Here is a 24,331-nt window from a genome sequence, read left to right on the forward strand (position 1 = left end):
GTGACGATTCAGGGAGCAGGCTACACAGTGAACTCCGAAAAAATGCTCATATAATAAAATTTTATATTCAGAAGTAAACAGTGTAGCTGACAGAGTGTTTATGTCAGAATGTTTATTTTTAAACCACAACCTTCTTGGGGCTTCTTTTACCGATATATGTAACGATATCTTTTGCATTTCTAATCCAAACAACGTCACACTTGGCATTGCACTTACTCGTGCCCGTAGCGAGACACCTGTCAAGTTTGAAATCCATCTGATTAACGGTTTGAGAGATATGCAAATAACAGACATACTGACAGACAGACAGACGTTTCTGTAATTTATAGATAGATAGATAGATAGATAGATAGATAGATAGATAAAGAAATATAAAATATACCTGTCAGTGTCAAAGTGTTGTTTGGTTTAGTGCCGTTGGAGCTGTTATTGACTGAAAAAGGGGGAAAGAGATGAAGATATTGTGAGATTTCTTAGTATATGTGCAGTATTATTTTGTTTTGTACCTCAATCAAAGTACATTAATCATGTAGTATAGAGTTGAACACAATCTGATTACTGCGACTAGTTCAAGTGGCTGTTGATTCATTTCAGCGCAGATGAATCAGATTTTCAGTATAAATGTTTCTGAATACCTGTGAGGCAGGTGGGCTTGAAATCAGGGCAGCAGTCGCCAAATCTCAGACAAGCAACGTCACAAAAACAGTTCAAGCGGAAACAGGAGTCATTCACTCCAGAGCAGCACAGATCTGGATTCGCACAACTTCCATCTATGACAGAAACATCACGTGAAACAAATTAATTTAAATGAACACAAACCGGCAGTTTGATCTCTCACACACACACACACACACACACACACACACACACCCCCACACACACACACTTCTGTTTCAAGCAAATGCTTTTCCTTTGAACTTTCTATTCATCAAAGAATCCTGAAAAAAATGATTCCAGTTTCCACAAAATATTCCACACAGCATAACTGTTTTCAACATTGATAATAAAAAGAAATGCCTTTTGAGCATCAAGTCAGCATATTATATGATTTCTGAAGGATCATGTGACACTGAATGTGAATTATTGTACACACAGAAAGAGACACTCACGGGCAGGAGTTTGAGTGGTAGTTGTGGTTGTTGCATTGGTCACTCCAGGCCTTGTAGTTATAGGGATGGAGGTTGCTCGGCTGGGGTTACTAGTCACTGTGGTAACTAAAGTTGGAGAGCAAAAAGGTAGTGAGTAGTCAAAGAGCACTGTCTAAGCAAGACGCAGTTTGAACTAGGGCTGTGCAAAAATATCGATACAGAGAAATATCACAACGTTTTTTTGCCACTAAAGTGTATCGATCATCCAACCTCGATACTTTAAACAGATTTAAAATCCCTGGGTCAAACGACCTCCTCAGTTCCTGTAGATCACTGACTCGCTATCTACAACGCTAACAGTTGCCCGCAACAGTGATAGTACAACTTGACCTACACGTTCCTACACAAACACACAGATGAATTACCTTTGGTTGTAGCTGCAGTGATGATGAATGGAGGGTCTGCAGTGGGGTCTAATGAAGGGTCTGCAGTTGTGGCATTGAAAGCTATAGAGAAAGTGACAGATGTCATGATTGTTGTTGTATCTGAGAGGATTCAGTAATAATCTTGCAATAAATGTGGGTTCTTACTGCATGTGCTGTTGAGGTCGGGGCAGCAGTCATTGAGCTGTTTACAGGCCTCATCACAAAAACAGCCTCTGAAACAGTTGTAGTCTACGCCACTGCAGCACAGAGTCGGCTGAGAACACGTTCCTTTAGAAGTGCACATGACATGTTAGATGCTGAATCCATCCTCAATACAGTTTACAGTCTACAGATGCTCACTGTTCTCTTAACTGAAATTCTATAAGCGCAAAGCATAAATTGCGCGAACCAACTCAACTGTAACGCTGGTTAGCTTTAAAATGCAGGAGAGTAAGATCGAATTGCAGTATTGGCATTTATTAACAAAGTAACCAAAAACACAAGAAGCAGAACATCTATGAACTCAAAAAACAAGAATAAACAGCCAACAAACAGCCATGAAGGAAAAGATTTTATAAAATTGTAATAATCAGTTACCAAGTGGTAATTACAAAATTTGACATCCAAAACAGATTTAAAGATGTACAGAATACAAAATCATTACACAAAGTCATATGATAAAGAATAATTATAAGAAATAAAGAAGTATAAAATATACCTGTCAATGTCAAAGGGTTGTCTGGTTCAGTGCCGTTGGAGCTGTTATTGACTATAAAATGGGAAAGAGATAAAGATTTTGTAAGATTTCTTAGTATATGTGCAGTATTTTTTGTTTTGTACCTTGATCAAAGTACATTAATCATGTAGTATTTCAGCACAGATTAATCTTTCTGAATACCTGTGAGGCAGGTGGGTTTGAAATCAGGGCAGCAGTCGCCAAATCTCAGACAAGCAACGTCACAATAACAGTTCAAGTGGAAACAGGAGTCATTCACTCCAGAGCAGCACAGATTTGGATTCGCACAACTTCCATCTATGACAGAAACATCAGGTGAAACAAATGAAATGTTATTTAAACTGCCACATTGACGGAACACACACACACGCGCGCGCGCACGTAATTCTTTTCTTTTTAACTCTCTATTTATTTTTATCTCAGTTTCCAAAAATATACAAAGCAGCACAATTGTTTTCAACATTAAAAATAAGAATGAATGTTTCTTGAGCAGCAAATCAGCATATTAGAATGATTTCTGAAGGATCATGTGACCCTGAATGTGAATCATTGATTGTACACACAGAAAAGAAACACTCATGGGCAGGAGTTTGAGTGGTAGTTGTGCTGGGGTTACTAGTCACAGTGGTAAAAAGCAAAAAGAGCAAAAAAGGTAGTGTGTAGCCATAGAGCTCTGTCTAAGCAAGACGCAGTTTGAACAAGTACAATTAAATATTTCTGTAAATATAGAGGAAATTAAATTGCATGTTTAATCACAGTCTTAACAGACAGAAATGTGAAGTGCAATATAATACCAAATATTAAAAATACTTAATGATTTCAGGTTTCACTGTCCTTCGGTTGCAACAGTGATAGTAGAACTACACGTTCCTACACAAACACACAGATGAATTACCTTTGGGTGTAGTTGCAGTGATGATGAATGAAGGGTCTGCAGTGGGGTCTAATGGAGGGTCTGCAGTGGAGTTTAATGGAGGGTCTGCAGTGGAGTTTAATGGAGGGTCTGCAGTGGTGATGAATGGAGGGTCTGCAGTGGTATTGAAAGCTATAGAGAAAGTGACAGATGTCATGATTGTTGTTGTACAGTATCTGAAAGCAGGGTCGGCCCTGACCAATTTGCTGCCCTAGGCAAATTAATAAATGTAAATGTAAATGTCCCATTCGGATGAACGTCTGTCTGGCTATCATCCAGGTGCGACCGGACCTTTGGATAAACACATGGGCAGAAGGGACCGTGACTTCAGGTTCCAAAACAGAAAAAAGAGGTGGCTGGTAACCTAAACTAGTCTGAAACGGAGATAGGTCCTTGGATGACAATGGTAAAGAGTTGTATGCATTCTCCACCCACGTGAGCTGCTGACCCTAAGAAAAGGCACCGACAGTGGTCGAAGAAGTCCCGCCGGGTGCAAACTGGAAGTCTTGGAAACAGCACAGGCCGAACAGGCGACCACGAACTGATGAACATCACGGGCCATAGATGACCACCAAAATCTCTTTCTGACCAGAGCTAGGGTGCGACCCACTTCAAAGTGACATGCAGTTTTGGAGGAATGGCACCAACGGATTGCGAACTGCCTCCGCCGCAAACAACTGACCTGGAGTGCATTTCCCAAAAGCATCGTTGGCCAACTATGATCGCAATTTCCATTGAACTCTATAAGTAACGATGGAACTTGTGACCATAGTTTGCTTTGGGAAATGCACCCCTAATGGGGTTTTAAATGGGGATGTTATATGGGGTATAACCCCTGGTTCACACCGGATGCGGAAGCGTCGCGGAACGGAAAATCACGCGCGGTCCGGCACCTGCCTGTTCACACTAGAGGCGTATTCTCCGCGGCGGTCGACAAGCGCTTCTGCTCAGTTGTTGTTTATTCAGAGCTATTTTTTTACATCATGGGTAAGTAAATAACCTCATAAAATGAATACACCATGTTTCTGTAACCAAGAAGTTTGTACACTTCTTGTATTAATACTTTTTGTTAATACTCGCGGTATTTTAATTTGAAAATTGCTTATATTTTGACAATTGACCGGATGTCTCGTGTTTCTTGGTGTGACTTCCTGCCGGAATGGACGCGAATCACTCGCGGCTCGCGCAAAAAATAGACCAGACGCCGAAACTGGCGCTTCACGGCGCGGGCCGGCCGCGGCATGCCGCGGCGCTCCGTGTCTGGTGTGAACGACACCATAGGTTAACATGGGCGCCGAAAGGAAGCGGCCTCCGTTCCGCGCCGCTTCGGCGTCGCTTCGGCGTCCGGTGTGAATGGGCCTTAAGGGTAACACTTATATTTATGTGTGGACCTTTGACTCAATCTCCCAGGTCACTCCGGCCGCCTGCCGTCAGTTTGGTAGGGATGATAGGTTTAGGAGAATGTGAGACAAGGCATCCAGCTAGATGTTCTTAAAACTTGGATGATATGAGATGGAAAATTAAAAGCAACAACAACAAAAATTAAAAGAGCCCACCGGCTTGCCTGGAGTTCAGATGTTTGGTTTGAGCTAATGTATTCAAGATTTTTATGATCGGTCCAGACGATGAAACGTACCCCAGACTCTACTAACCAATGGCGCCACTCCTCCAAGGCCAACTTGACAGCCAGCAACTCATGATTACCAGTGTCATAATTACATTCGGTAGGGGACAATCGATGGGAAAAGAATGCGCATGGGTGTATCCTGTCATCAGAGGGGCTCCGTTGGGAGAGTACCACACATACCCCCACGTCTGATGCATTTATCTTTACCACAAACTGACGAGATTTATCAGGGTTAACAAGAATGGGGGTCGAAACAAAGCAGTCCATGAGGTTAGAGAAGGCCAAGTTGGCCTCCCTGGACCAACGAAACTCAGTCTTTGGTGGAGGTAAGATTCATCAGAGGTTGAAGTTGGCTGTCAGTAGTTGGCTGTCAGTAGTTGGCTGTCAGTAGTTGGCTGTAGTTATGAACAAAACACTGGTAAAAATTGCCAAAACCCAGGAATATCTGCAGGGCGTTGCGAGACTCAGGGGTTGGCCAATCTACTTTAACTGTAGCATGCCTCCCATGATAAACACAAAAAGTTGTGTGTTTTATGGTACTTTTAATAAAACAATATATCAGCTTTCAAATTAGGTCAATGTTATCACAAAAAATACAAACGTAACATTTTGTTAATTGTGGTGCGACAGTGAGATCGCTTTACTGTAGCTGAATCCATGTGTCACCCAAACATCTTTTGTCTTTCAAGCATGGGCGAACGGGACACCCCGCCCCTATGGAGGGCCACTTTGCAGATTCACCTATTTGCCTTTGATTTTTTTAGAGCTGACATACAAAGTTCTGTCATAAAACTCTAGGGGCCCTATTTTAACGATCTGAAATGCTAACAGCCGTCATTTACCCTGCATAGCCAGCTGATGCAAAGCGTAGGTGAATTTATATCAACACAGAAGAAAGCCCTGTCTAGTCTATTCCCCAGTACGGGTTGTGTCGAACCATTCGTTAGTCTGGTTGTTTGATGAAAAAAAGATTAAATGTAGTTGCAATAAACGTGTTAAGTATCCGCACAACGGAGGACTCTTATTCTGCAGTGCAGAACTGAGGAAGAACTGATGACGGGACAGTTTGATCTTCGGCTGACAAATCAGAGGAAAGAGGCGTTTCATTCCCGCCCACGTGTAGAAATGGAATATTCCAGCTGTTTATTCATTTTTCTACCTCAGAACGAAAAACCTCAGAACATCTACCTCAGAACATTTTTGGGAAAAAACGAAAAAGGAACTGTTGGTAACTAACTAGCCTGGATGCCAGCCGAACTTAGCCCCGCCCACAAATTTTTTTGTTCGGGAAGTTCGGTCTGGACTCGCTCCGTTGAGGAGCTATTATGCCCGAACAAAAATTGTTCGGACCAATCAAATTGTCAGGGCGGGCTTTATACGATGATGGACAGATGAGCAACGTAATCATCTACGTCACCAACGAGCGCTTGGGTTGAATTCGTTAACAACAAAGACGACAGCCGCTGGAGAATTGAGATTTCACGAGTTCACACTTACAAATAAGTCAGATAGAATAAATGCATATTTGACGTGCTGTCCGAGGAGAGGCTCCGGGCTCGGTATTCGGCCCGAACCCAAAGTACCCCCCCGTATTCTATGGGGTGAGATTTCGGTCACAATTCTGCGCGCGCAAGATCACATTTTGAGCGTGCAAAAGGGCATTTCGCACGCGCGTGAACTGAGTTTTGCGAAGAGATGTTCGTCTCGCAGATAAGAAAATATTGCGAGCGAACGAAAATCAATTTTGCATTTAAAATAAGTATTTGGATGTGCGCGGACGTTCTCTTTCGCGTGTGCAAAGTTTAACTTTCTTGCTCCTTTCATACCAGCCGTGAGCGCTCTCTAAGCGCAGACAGCTCGCTTGCTCAACACAACCCAGTGTTACAATATGCCATAATTCCAGCCAATCAGAGATGAGACTGCTAAATTCTGATTGGCTGACTTGAAAACCAATCACAAGACTCCCTGCATCACCGACTGCGGAAGAGAACTAGTGTAGTTGAGTTTATTATTTATGAAAAATATTCAAAAACTTCACTGTAATTCACTGTATTGTTGGCAAATTCAGTTCACACATCACTGCTGTCCTGATGGTTATACTACAAGACTTACTTTGTATAAATATAGTTTTGCGTATTTTTTACGATTATTATTTATGAAAAATATTCAAAAACTTCACTGTAATTCACTGTATTGTTGGCAAATTCAGTCCACACATCACTGCTGTCCTGATGGTTATACAACAACGCTTATTTTGGGAAAAATATAGATTTTAAATTGTCTATACTATTGTAAATGTAGAAGTTTTATGATTTTTATGAAAAATATTCAATAACTTCACTGTAATTTACTGTATTGTTGCCAAATTCAGTTCACACATCACTGCTGTCCTGAAGGTTATACAACAACACTTATTTTGGGGAAAATATATTTTAAATTCAAATTGTATATACAATTGTACTGTAAATGTATAATTTTTTATGATTTTTATGAAAAATATTCAATAACTTTACTGTAATTCACTGTATTGTTGCCAAATTCAGTTCACACATCACTGCTGTCCTGATGGTTATACTACAACACTTATTTTGGAAAAAAAAAATTAAGTTGTATATACAATTGTAAATTTAAGATTTTTTTAATGATTTTTATGAAAATATTCAATAACTTTGGACATCAGTGATGTGTGAACTTAATTTGGCAATAATAATTTTAATAATTATACATTTACAATTGTATATACAAATTAAAATATATATTTTTCCCTAAAATAAGTGTTGTAGTATAACCATCAGGACAGCAGCGATGTGTGAACTGAATTTGGCAACAATACAGTAAATTAGAATATTTTTCATATCATAAATGTACAATTGTATATAAAACTTAAAATATATTTTCCCCAAAATAAGTGTTGTAGTATAACCATCAGGACAGCAGTGATGTGTGAACTGAATTTGGCAACAATACAGTGAATTACAGTTATGTTATTGAATATTTTTCATAAAAATCATAAAAATTATACATTTACAATTGTATATATAATTTAAAATATATATTTTTCCCAAAATAAGTGTTGTAGTATAACCATCAGGACATCAGTGATGTGTCAACTGAATTTGCCAACAATACAGTGAATTACAGTGAAGTTTTTGAATATTTTTCATAAATAATAAACTCAACTGCACTATAGTGTTCTCTTCCGCAGTCGGTGATGCAGGGAGTCTTGTGATTGGTTTTCAAGCCAGCCAATCAGAATTTAGCAGTCTCATCTCTGATTGGCTGGAATTATGGCATATTGTAATTTGTAACACTGGGTTGTGTTGAGCAAGCGAGCTGTCTGCGCTTAGAGAGCGCTCACGGCTGGTATGAAAGGAGCAAGAAAGTTAAACTTTGCACACGCGAAAGAGAACGTCCGCGCACATCCAAATACTTATTTTAAATGCAAAATTGATTTTCGTTCGCTCGCAATATTTTTTTATCTGCGAGACGAACATTTCTCCGCAAAACTCAGTTCACGCGCGTGCGAAATGCCCTTTTGCACGCTCAAAATGTGATCTTGCGCGCGCAGAATTGTGACCGAAATCTCACCCCATAGTATTCCTGGCTGTGGAAGAACAGGCCGAGAGTGAGTGGAGGGATGCTGAAAACTGTCAAGGAATGTTAGGTGAGTTGACAGAGTGAATATATGTTTCCTCTCATGCCGATAGGGTAGACATGGTGTTTGATGACAAGTTGTTTGGATTGATTATGTGAACGTGCTCCTGCCGAACTTTGTTTATGAAACATCATGTGTAAATTCCGCCATCGCGTCTGTTATAGAAGATATCGACAGCGCATTCATTTTAAAAGAGGAACAGAGAACCGCGATCAAGGCATTTGTCGATCGGAAACATGAATGAAAACTTACTCCGTTGCTCTGATTGGTTGTAGGTCTATCCAATTGAGTGCGGAGGCATTTTCCTTCCTGATTCGGTTGAAACACGCCCCATAATCAAAGCTCAATGGAGCAGTGTCAGACTCACATTCTGACTAGAATCTGAGTCTGACGACGTCAGGCTAGTTGGTAACACTTTAGAATACTGTATCTTACTTACTGCATAACTAATAAGGAATTATTGAGGAACTAATAGATAATTATTTATTAACACTTAAGTCACTACTGTTACCTACTAAGGAAGATGTGTTAACTAATCAGTATGTAATAGAATTGTATGATTGTGTTAAGTTTCAGTTAGTTAATCAATAACTAATGAATTATGTCATAACCCTTGAAGAACTATTATTAATTATCTATTAATTAATGTGCAAGAAAAATAACTAAGAAGTAACTACTAATGAACAGTCATACACAGTGGTTACTACAATAAACCGTTTTATTTTAGCAGTGGAGTGGTGGATGAAGTACACAAATCAAGTACTTGAGTAAAAGTACAGATAACCCAATAAAATATTACTCCAGTAAAATGATAAAATATTGGCCTATTCATTTTCAAAATTACCTTAGTAAATGTACAAAGGTAATTACTTGAAAAGTAAAAAGCACTGATCAATGTTTTTTTTTTATTTTTTTTTCTAGCCAGTTTTAGTCATTCTTCAGCACTAATAAGAAAGATAAGTGCAGACATTTACTAGGCTATATTGATCTGCAAATAAGCAAACTTTTTATTCAATTAGCAAAATGTATCATAATGTATGATAACTTATCTATTTTACAAAGGTTTAGATAATACCGTTAATAATGTGTTTTTTACAGTAAGTTTGATTTGATTTAAAAGTATGTGGTAATTCTGTATTAATTACTAATGAGTTTCCTATATTCTCACTTTAGAATACTGTTCCAGGTTCCAAGTAATTCCTGAAGAATTATCTAATAATTATTTGTTAATTACCAATTAATTTCCTTATATGTTCACTTTAGAATACTGTTTCAGGTTATAAGTAGCCTAATTCCTGGATAATTATTTGATAATTATTTATTAATTACTAATGAGTTCCCTATATTCTCACTTTAGAATACTGTTCCAGGTTCCAAGTAATTCCTGCAGAATTATTTGATAATTATTTATGAATTACAAATAAGTTCCCTATATTTTCAGTTTCCCTCAGTCATTGCCTCAAACATGAATTTACTCAATGGCATTCTATGCTGAGGAAAACAGACACACACAGTACTGTATATAAAATATAAAAACTAATCTGAGGTTAGTTTTGTATGACTGTTCATTAGTAGTTACTTCTTAGTTATTTTTCTTGAACCTTAATTTGTAGATAATTAGTAGTAGTTCTTCAAGAGTTATGACAGAATTCATTATTTATTGATTAACTAACTGTTACTTAACACAATCATAAAAATATATTACATACTGATCAGTGCTTGAAGTGGGGGGGGGGGAAAGGTGCCGGTACTCTCTTGCATTGGCAATCATGACATTTGAGATTTCTACAGTGAAAAACAAAACTTGGAGATATTGCTGGTACAACAACAATGTATTAACAAGAAAAATAAACAAGTTGTGTGTGTGTGTGTGTGTGTGTGCGCGTGCATGCGTGTGTGTGTGAAAACGGAACTATTCCAAGTCCGCAAAATACATGGTGATTTATTTAATAAAATGCATTTATAGTGAGATTATTTTCGCTGTGCTGCACGCGCTGAATTAAAGTGACAGCGCATGGTTCATGGTCAAAATTAACACAGAATATGACATGAAAATATAATAGACTCGGTGCAGAAATGATCGTTGGACTGCTGTATACGCACCGCTTTTGGCATTGCCGGACCGCATCCGCGTGCAGTGTGAAAGCTCTAACCTGTTCATATGGGTGCGAAAAAAAAAAAATGCACCGCATACGCATTGCAAACGTAGTAGGCTATATGTGAAATGGGCGTGATACTGACGGTTTTTTTTTACATGCGAGAAGTAGCAGTAGGCCTACGCAAGAAAAAGTGCCGGTACGCTTTTGGAGTAAAATGCAGACGTGCCGGTACTGCGTACCGGTGAGTACCGCCCCACTTCGAGCACTGATACTGATTAGTTAACGCATCTTCCTTAGTAGGCTAGTTAACAGTAGTGAAGAAGTAGTTAATGAATAATTACCTATTAGTTCTTCAATAATTACTTATTAGTTATGCAGTAAGTAAGATACAGTATTCTAAAGTGTTACCACTGTTTTCTCATTTTTCTACTTTCAATATTAAATAAAAAAACGACTGAACGAATTATACACGTATTTTCCCGCCGCCTCAGCACGAGCTGATCGATAAATCTAACACACCAAGAAAGGCGGGACATCAGCCGGTCACACTCAAAGCCGGTGTCATGTTTGGAGGGGGAGAGGAGGCAGCCGCAGACACAGAACGGCCAGAGAAACGGAGGAGCGACTGTAGTCAGATGTTTGAGCAAAACTGCAGAAAAAGTGCGGGTGTTGAACCCTCTCACCGGGAAAAGTGTGGTCGGGCATACATTTGTGAATCGGAATCGAATCATGACATCATCTGTATTAATACTCAGCCCTAGCAGAGAGCTCAGAAGACAAAACTTTTTTTCAGAATTGCTAAACTTAAATCTCTCACTAATGAACAGATCAGTATGGAGCCACAGAGCTCTGTCTAAAGCAAGAAGCAGTTACACCTCTTAAGAAGAAAAGGAAATATTTCTGTGGATGTACAGGTTTAACACTAATAGAATTTAATTGCACACATTTGTAAACTCCTCCTTAAAGGTATAGGAATGTGTACAGTATAACATATTAGAATAGTTTGAGAAGTTTAAAATTAGCATTCTAATATAATGTTTAAAAATTGGATGGACTGTAGTTGGTTATGACGAGGAACCTGAATTGGTGGTTGGAGCAGGTGGTATCAGAGCTATGGAATAAAATAAATGTTTATTATCAACAATCAGATAATCTGAAGCATTTACAGATTGTTTTTTTTTTTTTTTTATCTTTGCAATTCCATCCTTTTCTGATAATCATCAATATAATTTCAATATAATCAGATTTAGAGCAAATTCCGTAATGAAAAATATTTCAAAATGTGACACACAAACAGTGCAGCTGATGTGAATGTTACCTGTGGTTAAGCAGCTCATTGTGGCCAGCAGACAGCCAATGAGAATCACAGCGGGAGCCATCAGGATCAGTGTGTGTCAGGTCTCTGTCAGTGATCTTCTGACCCACATCTTCTCCTTTTTGTGCTCCGGATAGTTTCGAGTCCAGCCCCCTGCCAACCTACACTGATGTCATAAATAAAAGTCCGTATTCTTTCATCAGGAAGTGTACAGATATCCTGAAATACTGGATTCTTTTAAGACGCAATTAAAATACCCTGATGAAGGTCATTGCCAAAAGACTACCAGTGACAGTGTGCAGGAATTTCTTTCCTGTTCTTTCTATCGCACCGACAGGGTTACACCCGCACAAAACCATCCAAATTTATATTTTCTTTTTAATAGTGAAGATATTCAAGTAAAGCGATGACACTTTGGCACTTTGTACCACTTACTGATTTAAATAACTTAGTTACTTAGTGAAATAATTGAATAATAAGTCACTGTTATGTGGTTGAAGGAGAGAACCCAAACGCAGAGGATATGCAGACACTTAAGGTTTATTTCGACACAACAGAAAACAAAACCCACGAGGGGGCAAAACAGGACTGAGGAGAGGTCACTTTGACTAAGACAAGATAATAAACAAAGACTAGACTCTGACTTGACGATGACAGGAAACAAACTCACAATTCTCATTAAACAGGTTTCTGACGAAGTACTCACAGCGTTTAACATGCAATGTTTCACAATGTACCGACACAGGACAGAAAACATGAGGGGATTAAATAGGGAGAACACTAATCAGGGACACAGGTGTAAGTGATGATCTAATGATTACAAGATGAGATAACAAGGGGGCGGGGTGGGGTGACAAGACAACGCAAGCACACAGCCCAAACAAATGGCCATGTGCTTACACATAAAACATGAGTCTGTCATGATCCTGCCTCAAGACAAGATCTGGGAAATGAAGGCAGAATCATGACAGTTACTTATTGAAATAAATAACATATTGAAGTTAGATCATAATTGTTTCACCTATTTTTAACACTACGCATCTGCTGGGTCACAGAGATGTTTATTTTATAGTCAGTCTAGCTGTATTGATCCAAACAGAATCATATTTCTCAGGAAAACTCAGAGAAGCTGTTGCTCTGGATGATCACATGATTCACGTTTTACTAATTTGTTTCGTTTTCAAAATGTTTTGGTTCACCTTCAGATTTTTTCCCTTATCATGTGTCATGTCAATGTGTCATGTCAAGTCAAGTCACATTCATTTATATAGCGCTTTTAACAATATGAACAACAATATTTTACTTGTTAAAATACTTTTAACAATATTGTTTCAAAGCAGCTTTACAGTGATAATAGGAAATTACAGTAATTGATTGTTTTGGCTTTACAGCAGCTCTATGTGGCATGAGTTACACTGCAACTTTATAGAATAGAATAACTGCAGCTTTAAGAAAACCGACTACGCCACTCTGACATCACTCAGAGAATGATTGATACACTTTATCTTAAGGCACGCAAGTTGGTTGCACTAGGAAGGAACAGAGACGTGAATATCATGCACAATAATTCTTTATTAACAATAAAATCTCATTTAAAATGAACTGGGTGTGCAGGCAGGACATGCCACCCCAACTGATAATTTATATGATCAGGGAAGAGAACATGGTCGTTTTAACAAACACTCACAATGACATACAATAACACTACATTCAAGAGCTTTGGCTGAGGACTCAAGAGCAGGTAATACCTTCACACACACACTTAGTCAGGTCCGAATCTTCAAGATTGTGTAACCCTGTAGGCATTTTTGAGGAAAAGTTGTTATACCACATTTTTCGAAAGTTCAATGTCTCCTGAATAAGGATCCACCGTATAACATTGAAATAAGGGTCCCATTTTCTTGTAATTGTTATTGAAACAATAGGTGCATTATTCACAGCCGAAACACTACAGGTGGATAGGGTAACATTTTTAAGTTATAGATATCACCATAAAACCTTTCCAGTTTTTCACTTACATAGAGACAGACATTTTTTGTATTACAAGTTTTCTGAAATGTCATGTTTACATATGCAAATGAGGCATACCAGTATATATATATATATATATATATATATATAATTCGAGGGGCAGGCATACCAGTACGCGGTTCTCCATTTCGGGCTAGCCCTGTCTCCTCGCGTCTTCACGAAGGTTGTCGAGGCAGCCCTTGTTCCTCTCGACGACTGGCTGATCCTAGCTCACTCTCGAGACAAGGTTTGCGAACACAGGGACCTAGTGCTCCGGCACCTAGCTTGTCTGGGCCTTCGGGTCAACTGGGAGAAGAGCAAACTCTGCTCCGTGCAGAGGATCTCTTTTCTCGGTATGGAAATCGACTCCTACGAGCGAGCGCGCGCAGTCACTGCTAACTTGCCTTCGTCAGTTCGAGGGCAAGAGTGCAGTTCCACTGAAACTATTTCAGAGGCTCCTGGGGCATATGGCATCCGCAGCCGCAGTAACGTCGCTCGGTTGGCTTCATATGAGACCGCTTCGCGATCAAGTCCCGAGGTGGGCATGGCAACACGGCACGCTCCGAGTCCCAGTGACTTCGACCTGCCGTCAGACCTTCACCCTGTGGACGAACCTCAGTTTTCTATGGGCTGGAGTGCCCATAGAACGAGTTTCCTGGCATGTTGTTATATCAACAGATGCCTCCACAATGGGCTGGGGCGCCATGTGCAATGGACATGCTGCCGCGGGCTCCTGGACAAGACCCCAGCGCCTTTGGCATGTCAATTGCCTCGAGTTGCAGGCTGTATGTCTCGCCCTGCACCGCTTCTGTGCGTTGCTCAGGAGTCAGCACGTATTAGTCCGATCAGACAATACCGCCACAGTAGCGTACATCAACCGACAAGGTGGTCTGCGCTCCCGTCGTATGTCGCAACTCGCCCGCCACCTCCTCATATGGAGTCAGAAGCATCTGAGGTCGCTTCGAGCCATTTATATCCCGGGAGACCTGAACCGTGCAGCCGATCTGTCTCGGTTTCGGCCTCTCGCTGGAGAATGGAGACTCCATCCCCAGTCGGTTCAGCTGATGTGGGATCAGTTCGGGGACGCACAGGTAGATCTGTTTGCCTCCCACGACTCGTCCCACTGCGACCTGTTTTATTCTCTGACCGAGGGCACGCTCGGCATGGATGCACTGGCGCACAGCTGGCCGCGGGGCCTCTGCAAGTATGCATTTCCCCCAGTGAGCCTTCTTGCGCAGACTTTGCGCAAGATCAGGGAGGACGAGGAGCAGGTAATTTTGGTTGCCCCGTATTGGCACAACCGCACCTGGTTCCAAGAACTAGTACTCCTCGCGACAGCACCTCCCTGGCCAATTCCTCTGAGAAAGAACCTGCTTTCTCAGGGACGGGGCACCCTATGGCACCCTCGTCCCGATCTTTGAAATCTCCATGTGTGGTTCCTGGACGGGACGAGGCAGGTTTGAGTACCCTACCACCAGCGGTGGTGGCTACCATCACTTCCGCTAGAGCATCGTCCACGAGACATGCCTATGCGTTGAAGTGGAACCTCTTCGTCAACTGGTGTTCTTCTAAACTTCAAGAACCCACAAAAGGCCCGATCAGTGTCGTGCTTTCCTTCCTGCAAGAAGGGTTGGAGCGAAGGCTGTCTCCCTCCACCCTGAAAGTGTATGGTGCCGCCATTGCCACACATCATGATGCAGTTGATGGTAAGTCCATTGGAAAGCACGACCTGATCATCAGTTTCCTGAGAGGAGCGAGGAGACTGAATCCTCCTCGCCCTCCTCTCGTTCCCTCTTGGGACCTCTCAGTGGTTTTAACTGCTCTGCAGAGTGCTCCCTTTGAGCCTCTGCAATCAGTGGAGCTTAAGTTCCTGTCAATGAAGACAGTGCTCCTGGTTGCATTGGCCTCCATCAAGAGGGTAGGGGACCTGCAGGCATTTTCGGTTGACGAAGCGTGCCTGGAATTTGGACCGGCTAACTCTTACGTGATCCTGAGACCCCGGCCTGGATATGTGCCCAAGGTTCCCACCACACCCTTTCGAGACCAGGTGGTGAACCTGCAAGCGCTGCCCTCGGAGGAGGCAGACCCAGCCTTGGCACTGCTCTGTCCAGTACGCACCCTCCATGCTTACGTAGACAGAACGCAGTGTTTCAGGACTTCAGACCAGCTCTTTGTCTGTCATGGTGGGAAGCTGAAGGGAAAGGCTCTCTCCAAGCAAAGGTTGTCTCACTGGATAGTGGACGCCATTGCTTTGGCTTACCAGCAGCAAGGTCGACCATGCCCCCTTGGTGTGACGGCCCACTCCACCCAGAGTGTGGCATCCTCTTGGGCTCTAGCGCATGGCGCCTCGCTAACAGACATCTGTAGAGCTGCAGGCTGGGCGACACCTAACACGGCCTCTGGGCGACCCCCACGTGTGTAGTCCACTGTAAGCCTCTCTAAGCATGTGTCTTTCCCTCGGCAAGCCACCATGCCACCCCTGGGTTTGAAATATTCCACCTGCGGCTGGACACCCCAGTGATTCTCAATATGCAGCCCCCTGGGGTCATGTGTATTCCAAGTTCCCCCCTTCGGGCTGGGCATAATTGCATATTTCCACTGATATATGCTTCCCAGTGTACCTTGGCATAATTCCAGCAGCCATTAAAAACTGTCCCTTTCATGTTAATGTTGTTTTTTCATTGTTTACATGTTTAAATATTCTGAGAATGCATAGTTTAGTTATAATGTTTAATGTTTAAACTGCAATAAATGCATTAAAACGTTTTTATTTTTTATTTTTTGGCAGCCATTTTGTTTTTATTGTTTATGCCAAAACAGTGATGTTTACAACTTGTTATACGGCAGAAATGGATTCAGCACCTAAAAATGATATAGAAACAACACTTGAAGTACTTTTCCTCAAAAATGCCTACTGCATCTTATCCAGGGCTATTTATCTATTTTGGGACTCGACTAACTCTGGGGTAACTCGCACCACTGCACACAAAATCCGTGCGTCTCACTACACACCACACCCTGTTTTCAAACCATCACCAATCCACAGAAAAGGAAAAGGAGGATTCCTGGCTGGAGCCCCAGCGTCTAGCAAAAGAAACACTCACTCAAACACACCCACACCCACACTCAAACACACACTTTCAAAATAAATCAAATTAATATAAACACGATAAATTACTAATAAACCCAAACACTCGCCTGGGAACAATAGCTAACAAAGAAACACAAATTATAACATCGTCATTCCACTTGTAAGACACAAACCATAACTATTAATCAAAATGAACAGGCAAGGGAGAAATAGACTGTATGGACAACGGCGATTCCTCGCATTAGATAGGCCTTCCGACAATGAAGTCAGTCACTCGCTCGGAACGAACCACTTTTAGATGGTTTGGTTTCGCTTTGATCCCATCGCACGAACTGGTCTGTATCTCTGAAACAAGCCGACGATGAAATCAGTCAAGCACCGAACTGCCCACCTCTAGATTATTTGACCTCACTTTGATCCCGCAGCGTCGCATAAATGAGTTCACACATGCCTGCAACAAGCGTAGGCAATCGCCATTATAGAAACACGCAACCGCTGGCGTAACGCCACACTCAGAACGCCCGCACGTGGGAAGCGAAAGGGAACCCCCGAGTCAACAGGAAGCAGCGTATCCTAACAGGCTGAAAGAGGCCATTTATGGCCAATCGGAAGTGACGTGTCCCAACACTTAAAGGGAAATTTACGGCGGGAAACTCTAACTTAATTTATATAAGTGGGCAACATGGAAAGGAGAGCATCCGGTCACATCTAGGATAAAGTTATTGTCCAGCTAAAGTTAGTTTTGATTGACTGATTCACTTCCGTTCCGAAGATCATTAGTTATTAACTTAGGGGCCGCTAACACGACACTGTTCAGTCCATAGGTATGCGCGTTTGAATATATATGTGCGCGCAGGCGTGTAGTCCTTCTTTATAAATCAACCCTCAACATACTACTTGTCTGTCCTTTAAAGGGGCTATATGCAACTTTTTCCCCAAAATAAACGTAACAATAGCCTTTTTATTTGACCATTTATGACTCAAACATCTCCTGATGAGCATACTGACACCTTGTCAGCTCACAGTGGGTGCACCTATAAGCCTGTATCCTATTTTTCCTATTTTCTGTCGGGTCGGATTTTTCGCGCGCTGTCTGCGGATGTGACGTCAAGCGCGTTCATGTTAAACGTTTCAGATCACTCTGCCACCACCGCTAGTCAGCAAACAAACTTAGTTTCTCAAACAATATATGTATTTGACTGTTCTTACCTCTGTAAACATAATGTTGACTTCTTTGCAGCGGATGACTTGTGAAGTGTGCACGTAGGAGAGCGAGCATAAAGGAAGAGCAGTTCCGTTTTTTGGCCACAGGTGTCAGTCGCGAGTTTAAATTTCAGAAAATCCCATATAGCCCCTTTAAAAAATTATAATAATGCGGTTTTATAGATACTAGACACATGCCTTTCAAATGAAAGATTGGTATCAAAGAGCACACCCAGGTTCCTAACCGACGACGAAGACTTAACAGAGCAGCCATCAAGTGTTAGACAGTATTCTAGGTTATACCGTGAGGAAGTTTTTTGTCCAATAATTAGAATCTTTAGAATCTCATTTTTTTCAGAATTAAGGAGTAGAAAATTACTAGTCATCCAGTTTTTTATATCAGCTATGCATTCCGTTAATTCTGTGAATTGGTAAGTTTCGTCAGTGTATTGACGAAAACAGTGTGGAGTTGAATGGACGGTTTGAAGTGGAGTTGAATGCAGGTTTTGCAGCGGAGTTAATAGGACGGTTTGCATTCGTTGTAGTTGCATTTGGTGACACGTTAGTTGCGTTGGATGGTGTGTTAGTTTAGGTCATGTGTTAGTTGCGTCGGAGGTTGTAGTTGCGTTGGAGGCTGTGTTGGAGGCTGTGTTAGTTGCATTAGGTGATGTGTTAGTTGCGTCGGAGGTTGTAGTTGCGTTGGAGGCTGTGTTAGTTGCATTAGGTGATGTGTTAGTTGCATTAGGAGGCTGCGTTAGATGTCCTGAACATGAAATGCCACCCACTGATTTCTTGCTGTCACTAACAGAATGGACCTTGACTAATAACATTTTTGTCTTCCAGGATAAGATCTTTAAACAGACAAAAGGTTGTGCCATGGGGGCATGCTATAGCCCGCAGGTTTGTACCTGGGCAAATGGGAGGAGGACTTTGTTTTGAACCAAGAAAATAATGTGTTTCACAAGTTCATTATCTGGTGGGGGCGCTATATTGATGATATATGTCTTTTTTGGTCTGGCTCGGAAACAGAGTTGAATGAATTTCATGGTTATCTGAATAGCATTAACCCAAACATCAAGTTGTCTTTAGAATATAGCAAAGTGTGTATTAATTTTCTTGATTTGACAATTTCAAAAGATAACCAAGGAACCTTGCATACATCAGTGTATAGAAAACCGACAGACAGAAACACAATTTTACATGCCAAGAGCTTCCATCCAAATTGGCTTAAAGAGAATGTCCCTTATGGGCAGTTCCAGAGAGTGAAGAGGATCTCTGACCAAGATCATGTTTTTTGAGAGTAAATCACTAGAGATGATGTCACGATTTAAGGAAAGGGGATATAGAAGCTCTACTCTCCAAAAAGCTTACACCAGAGCCAAACATGTAGCTCATCACTACTACAAAGGAATACCGAAACAAACAAAAGAGAGGTCTGTTTTTGTCACTACATACAGTACAGAGGCTGAACAGATAAGGCAAATCATACAAAAAAACTGGGGTATTATTGAAAGTGATGAGGTAGTAAGTCAGGTCTTTCCTGAACCACCTCTCATTAGTTTTAGAAGATGTCCCACCCTACAAGATAGACTGGTTCACAGTTATCTTAAACCAGAAGTAAAACAAACATGGTTAGGCCCTAGGCCCATAGGTTCTTACAAATGCCATCATTGCAACCATTGTGCTAATGTAAGACAAACCAACATTTTTCATGATGTTGGTTCCCAAAAGGAATTTACTATTAACCATTTCATAAACTGTCAAACTACCTTTGTCATTTATAGATTGGAATGTCCTATGTGTGAAGTCTTTTATGTAGGAAGAACTAAGCGGCGTTTACTGGACAGACTGGCTGAACACAAATATGCAATTCGCACAGGAAACACCAACTATCCCATGGCAAGACACTATATGGAACATCACAATAGTGACCAATCCACCTTACAGGCCTGTGGGATTGACCACATTCCTCTGTCCTTAAGAAAAGGCAATAGGCAAAGGCAGCTGACTCAACGGGAAGCTTTCTGGATATATCGCCTGCAGGCTACTAAATATCCAGGCTTGAATGAGGAACTTGACCTTAGTGTATATCTTTGATGTTCTGTTGTCTTATGGTGGTTTGAAATTCATATACTATGCTTGTATTTTAACTTTTATGTTTCACCGTGTTGTGTACTGGTATGTTCCTTTCATGAAGTCAGTTGTTGTGTGTACTTAATTGATTTGTTAAGAAGTGGAAATGATGACATCTGCTGTCTCTTGTGTGTACTAACAATTGTAATCTGAACACCTCAGTTGACAGATGGAGACTTTTGATTGGTGGACTATTAGTTCATAAGAAACTTTGTTTGTTTGAGATCTGTTTAACTCCCAGAAGAAGGCCATTCAAATGACCATCCTACCCATTTTAGACTACGGAGACACCATTTACAGGGTTGCTTGCAAATCCATCTTGTCTAAACTTGACACTCTTTATCATTCCGCTATCAGGTTTGCCACAAATGCTCCTTCCAACACACACCACTGCGCTCTTTACACATCTGTCAACTGGTCCTCCCTTCACAATCGCCGTAAAATTCACTGGTTCACTTTAATTTACAAGACCCTTCTTGGCCACTCACCACCTTACTTAGGTCACCTGCTGCAGCCAAAGCCCGTCACTTATGATACCCGGGCTTCACTTTATCTTCAATTAATAATCCCCAAAACCAAAACAGCCATTGGTCTAATAACATTTCAATCTGCTGCCGCTCGGGACTGGAATTCGCTCCAAAATACTCTCAAAATTGATAAGCTAATTTCAACTTCATCATTTAAATCTGTTATTTCACACCTGTTCACGGACACATGCAGCTGTTTCTCTTCATAGTCAAAAATAAAAATAATAAGGAGGAAGGGGAGAGGAAAAGGGAAAAAGAGAAGGGAAATGAGAAGGGGGAATTTTTTTTTTTTTTTTTTTAGCAAATATTTCTTTGTAGCTCCATTCATCATTTCTATACACATATAGCTGGTCAATGTGGTCTGTTGTCTACTGTGTTGAGTTTTCAATTGTATTTATGTAATTGCTTACCTGTAAGTATCTATAATGTTTTGTACCTTTTAACTCTACTTCCCCTTTCCCTAAGTGGTTATTCCACTTGTCAGGCCGCCATTGTAAATAAGAACTTGTTCTTTAATGACTTGCCTGTAAAAATAAAGGTAAAAAAAAAAATATTATATAAATTATTTTAACTAGTGAAAATGTAAATGCTGATATCAAAAATTGCCATTGTTACTAGTAGAAATCTAATTCCTGATATCAGTAACTATCATTTTAACTAGTGAAAATTTAGTTGTTGATATCAAGAATTTTGATTAAAAGTCAAAACGGCTGGCCTATTGCCATTCCCAGGATATAAATTGTTAATATCAAGAATTATAGTTTTTACTAGTTAAAATTGAATTGTGGATAACAAGAAGTAGCATTGTTACTAGTGGAAATGTAATTTCTGATATAAAAAATAGCCACTGTTACTAGTAGAAATCTAACTCCTGATATCAATAACTATCATTTTAACTAGTGAAAATTGAACTGTTGATATCAAGGATTCATATCCCGGAAATGAATAAAAGTTAAAACGGCTTGCCATAGATTTCTAGTCACTGTGGAAATTGAAAGTTAGAGAGCAAAAAGGTAGAATGAGTCGAAGAGCTCTGTTTAAGACATGGTTTGTACACAACAGGGACAAGGAAATATTTCTGCAAATGTACTGTATATGTGGATGTTTTACACTAGGGAATTAAATTAAAGAGGCTATATGTAGTTTTCAGCTGCCTCTAGCGGTGATGTTTCAGATTGCAACCAATACAAAGCGGAGGTTTCTCCATGATTCAAAATCCCTTCCGATGTTGATCCGTGTTTTCGTCCGAAGTTGATCCGATTCACGTTTGGCCTGACGAGCTTCAGCAGATAAAAAATATTTTACATTTTTTTTATCATTATGTGGAGTTTGTGTTGGAGTCTGTATTGGAGTCTGTGTTGGAGTCATGTCACTGGATTTTGCGGTAAATCCGACCCGGAGCCTTCACATAGAAATAGGAATACTTGCTTTCAGAGGTAATAGCAAAACCCGCCAAGTGAATCATTTTGATGTGAGATTACAACCCCTTCACACACAGGCAATAAAAAAAGGATTCATTTTAGTAGAAAAACTACATATAGCCCCTTTAAAGAGCAGAAATGTGACGTACAGTAGCCTATAACACAAGTCAGTTACTTTTGCAACATTTAAATATTCAGGATTTTTCCTCACATGTTAGTGGATAAACTGTAGTTGTGGTAGTTTAATTGTTGTTGATGCCCGTGTACGTGGTGTTGTAGATGTGGTAAAAGGTGGTGGTGTTGTGAAAGGTAAAGAGGAAATTGATGTGGTTGTAGTAGTATCCGTACTCAGTATTTGATCGTAGGTTGAGTGGTACTTTAATATCAACAATCAGATAATCCGAAGCGTTTACAGATTGTTCTTGTTTAATGATGCAGTGTAATTATTCCATCCATTTCTGAATTCCTGATGGTGCTTCTCAAAATCTTTCAAAGGGATTTATATTCAGATGTAGATCTAATTCTGTAATGAAAACTATGTGACACACAAACAGTGCAGCTGATGTGAATGTTACCTGTGGTTAAGCGGCTCATTGTGGTCAGCAGACAGCCAATGAGAATCACATCAGGATCAGTGTCTGTCAGGTCTCTGTCAGTGATGATATGGTGTGCTCTGGATTGTTTCCTCTTCATTTCTCACATGTCTGTCCAGATTCCTGCTAACTTACACTGATGTCAGACACTGATAAATCAAAGTCAGATTTCTTTCATCAGATAGTGTACAGAGATCCTGAAATACTGGATTCTTTATGACATTATTAAAATACCCTGATGAAGGTCGTTGCCAAAAGATCTCCAGGCTGTGAAAGACCGTGTGCGGGACTTTCTTTCTTGTTTTTTCTGTTGCACTTACCGTGTCTTATCCGCATGAGATGTTTACAATGACATTAGATTATAATTGTTTTACGCATTTTTAACACTAAGTATCTGCTAAGTCAGAGAGACATTTGTTTTGTGGTCAGTGCAACTGCACTGATTCAAACAGAATCATATTTCCATGGATAATCACAGAATCCAAGTTTAAAACATTTGTTTCTTTTATTTTCAAATTTTTTTGGTTAACAAGAGTTCTTCCTCATCATGTGTTTTTCAGTGTGATTATCATACAAGAACCTCAACAATAGAGAAAAATGAAGACCGTGTTAAATAAGCAGCAGATTCCCGTCTGTGCAAATGAAAAAGGAACAAGGAATTACATGACAGCAGATCTATGAATCTAAGGTTTTCATACACATTCATCCCATATCACACATATAAAGTGCTATATTCAAGAGTTTAAGATTAAAGCACATCAAACGTAAATAGATAAGATGTGTTGGCAAATGCAATGTTTGAGTTAAACCATATTAACCCTAAAACAGGCAACGTGACTCACGAGTCACATAGTTTTTATTGTCTTTTTTGGGGCCTAAGAATGATTTTTTCATCAAATCCTTGTATCATTTATCACAGCCTGGTCTGTCTTGAGTATGCTGGTCACATGATTTGCTTCGAGTTTTTTGTGATAAATTAGTCAGCCTGACCTAAATCCAACATGGCTACCGGTGGTGCAGGACATTCAGATTTTGAGGAAAGTAAATATATATTAATGCTTTTCTTCTGGAAAAATAATAATAATACTGCTAACATTAATTGTGAACATTGTCTTAAAGTGCTGAAGAAGAAAATTAATTAATATGTTGTTCATGTTGTTATTTAGCACGTTTTGAAATATACGTGACTCCTGAGTCACGTTGCCTGTTTAGGGTATAAAAAAGGGATTAACTCTAATTTTGACTATTTGTGTATTTTGAGTTTTTAATTCACTATATTATAATTAAATCCCAATCTAATCATGACAAACGATATATCGTTGGAAAGGTCTAAGACTCCTAAATAGATATTCTAGCTCTGTTTTTTGTTACGAATTATGTAGGAACAGTAATAGATGGATTTATTGACAAGAGTGCACCTCAAAAAATCTACATCATAACAGGAGTTCTGGCGTTTGTCACAAAAAGTCGATGCACACACTTTTAATAATTGAAA

The 24,331-nt window shown here is 40.2% G+C and overlaps 1 protein-coding gene across 3 annotated transcripts in view; it reads right to left on the minus strand.

Annotated features, from left to right (window-relative positions):
• Positions 1-24,331, minus strand: part of LOC311278054 (uncharacterized protein) — a 54,673-nt gene that overhangs the window by 24,992 nt on the left and 5,350 nt on the right. Inside the window, exons 1-10 of one of the 3 annotated variants that reach the window (XM_084388624.1) lie at positions 12,565-12,599; positions 11,862-12,024; positions 3,145-3,294; positions 2,412-2,546; positions 2,232-2,282; positions 1,679-1,801; positions 1,514-1,594; positions 1,110-1,214; positions 636-770; positions 383-433 (exon numbers count right to left, since the gene is read on the minus strand). The exons of 1 other annotated variant lie outside the window; for it this stretch is intronic. In XM_084388624.1, coding sequence (XP_084244750.1) covers positions 383-433; positions 636-770; positions 1,110-1,214; positions 1,514-1,594; positions 1,679-1,801; positions 2,232-2,282; positions 2,412-2,546; positions 3,145-3,294; positions 11,862-11,922 — 892 coding nt within the window. In that variant the 5' untranslated portion in view covers positions 11,923-12,024; positions 12,565-12,599. Of the gene's footprint in view, positions 1-382; positions 434-635; positions 771-1,109; positions 1,215-1,513; positions 1,595-1,678; positions 1,802-2,231; positions 2,283-2,411; positions 2,547-3,144; positions 3,295-11,861; positions 12,025-12,528; positions 12,600-24,331 lie in introns of those variants that run through there. One more of the 3 variants, XM_084388625.1, reaches the window with a different exon arrangement.

Source organism: Rutilus rutilus, assembly GCF_951802725.1.
Source record: "Rutilus rutilus genome assembly, chromosome: 19".
NCBI classification, from domain to species: domain Eukaryota; kingdom Metazoa; phylum Chordata; class Actinopteri; order Cypriniformes; family Leuciscidae; genus Rutilus; species Rutilus rutilus.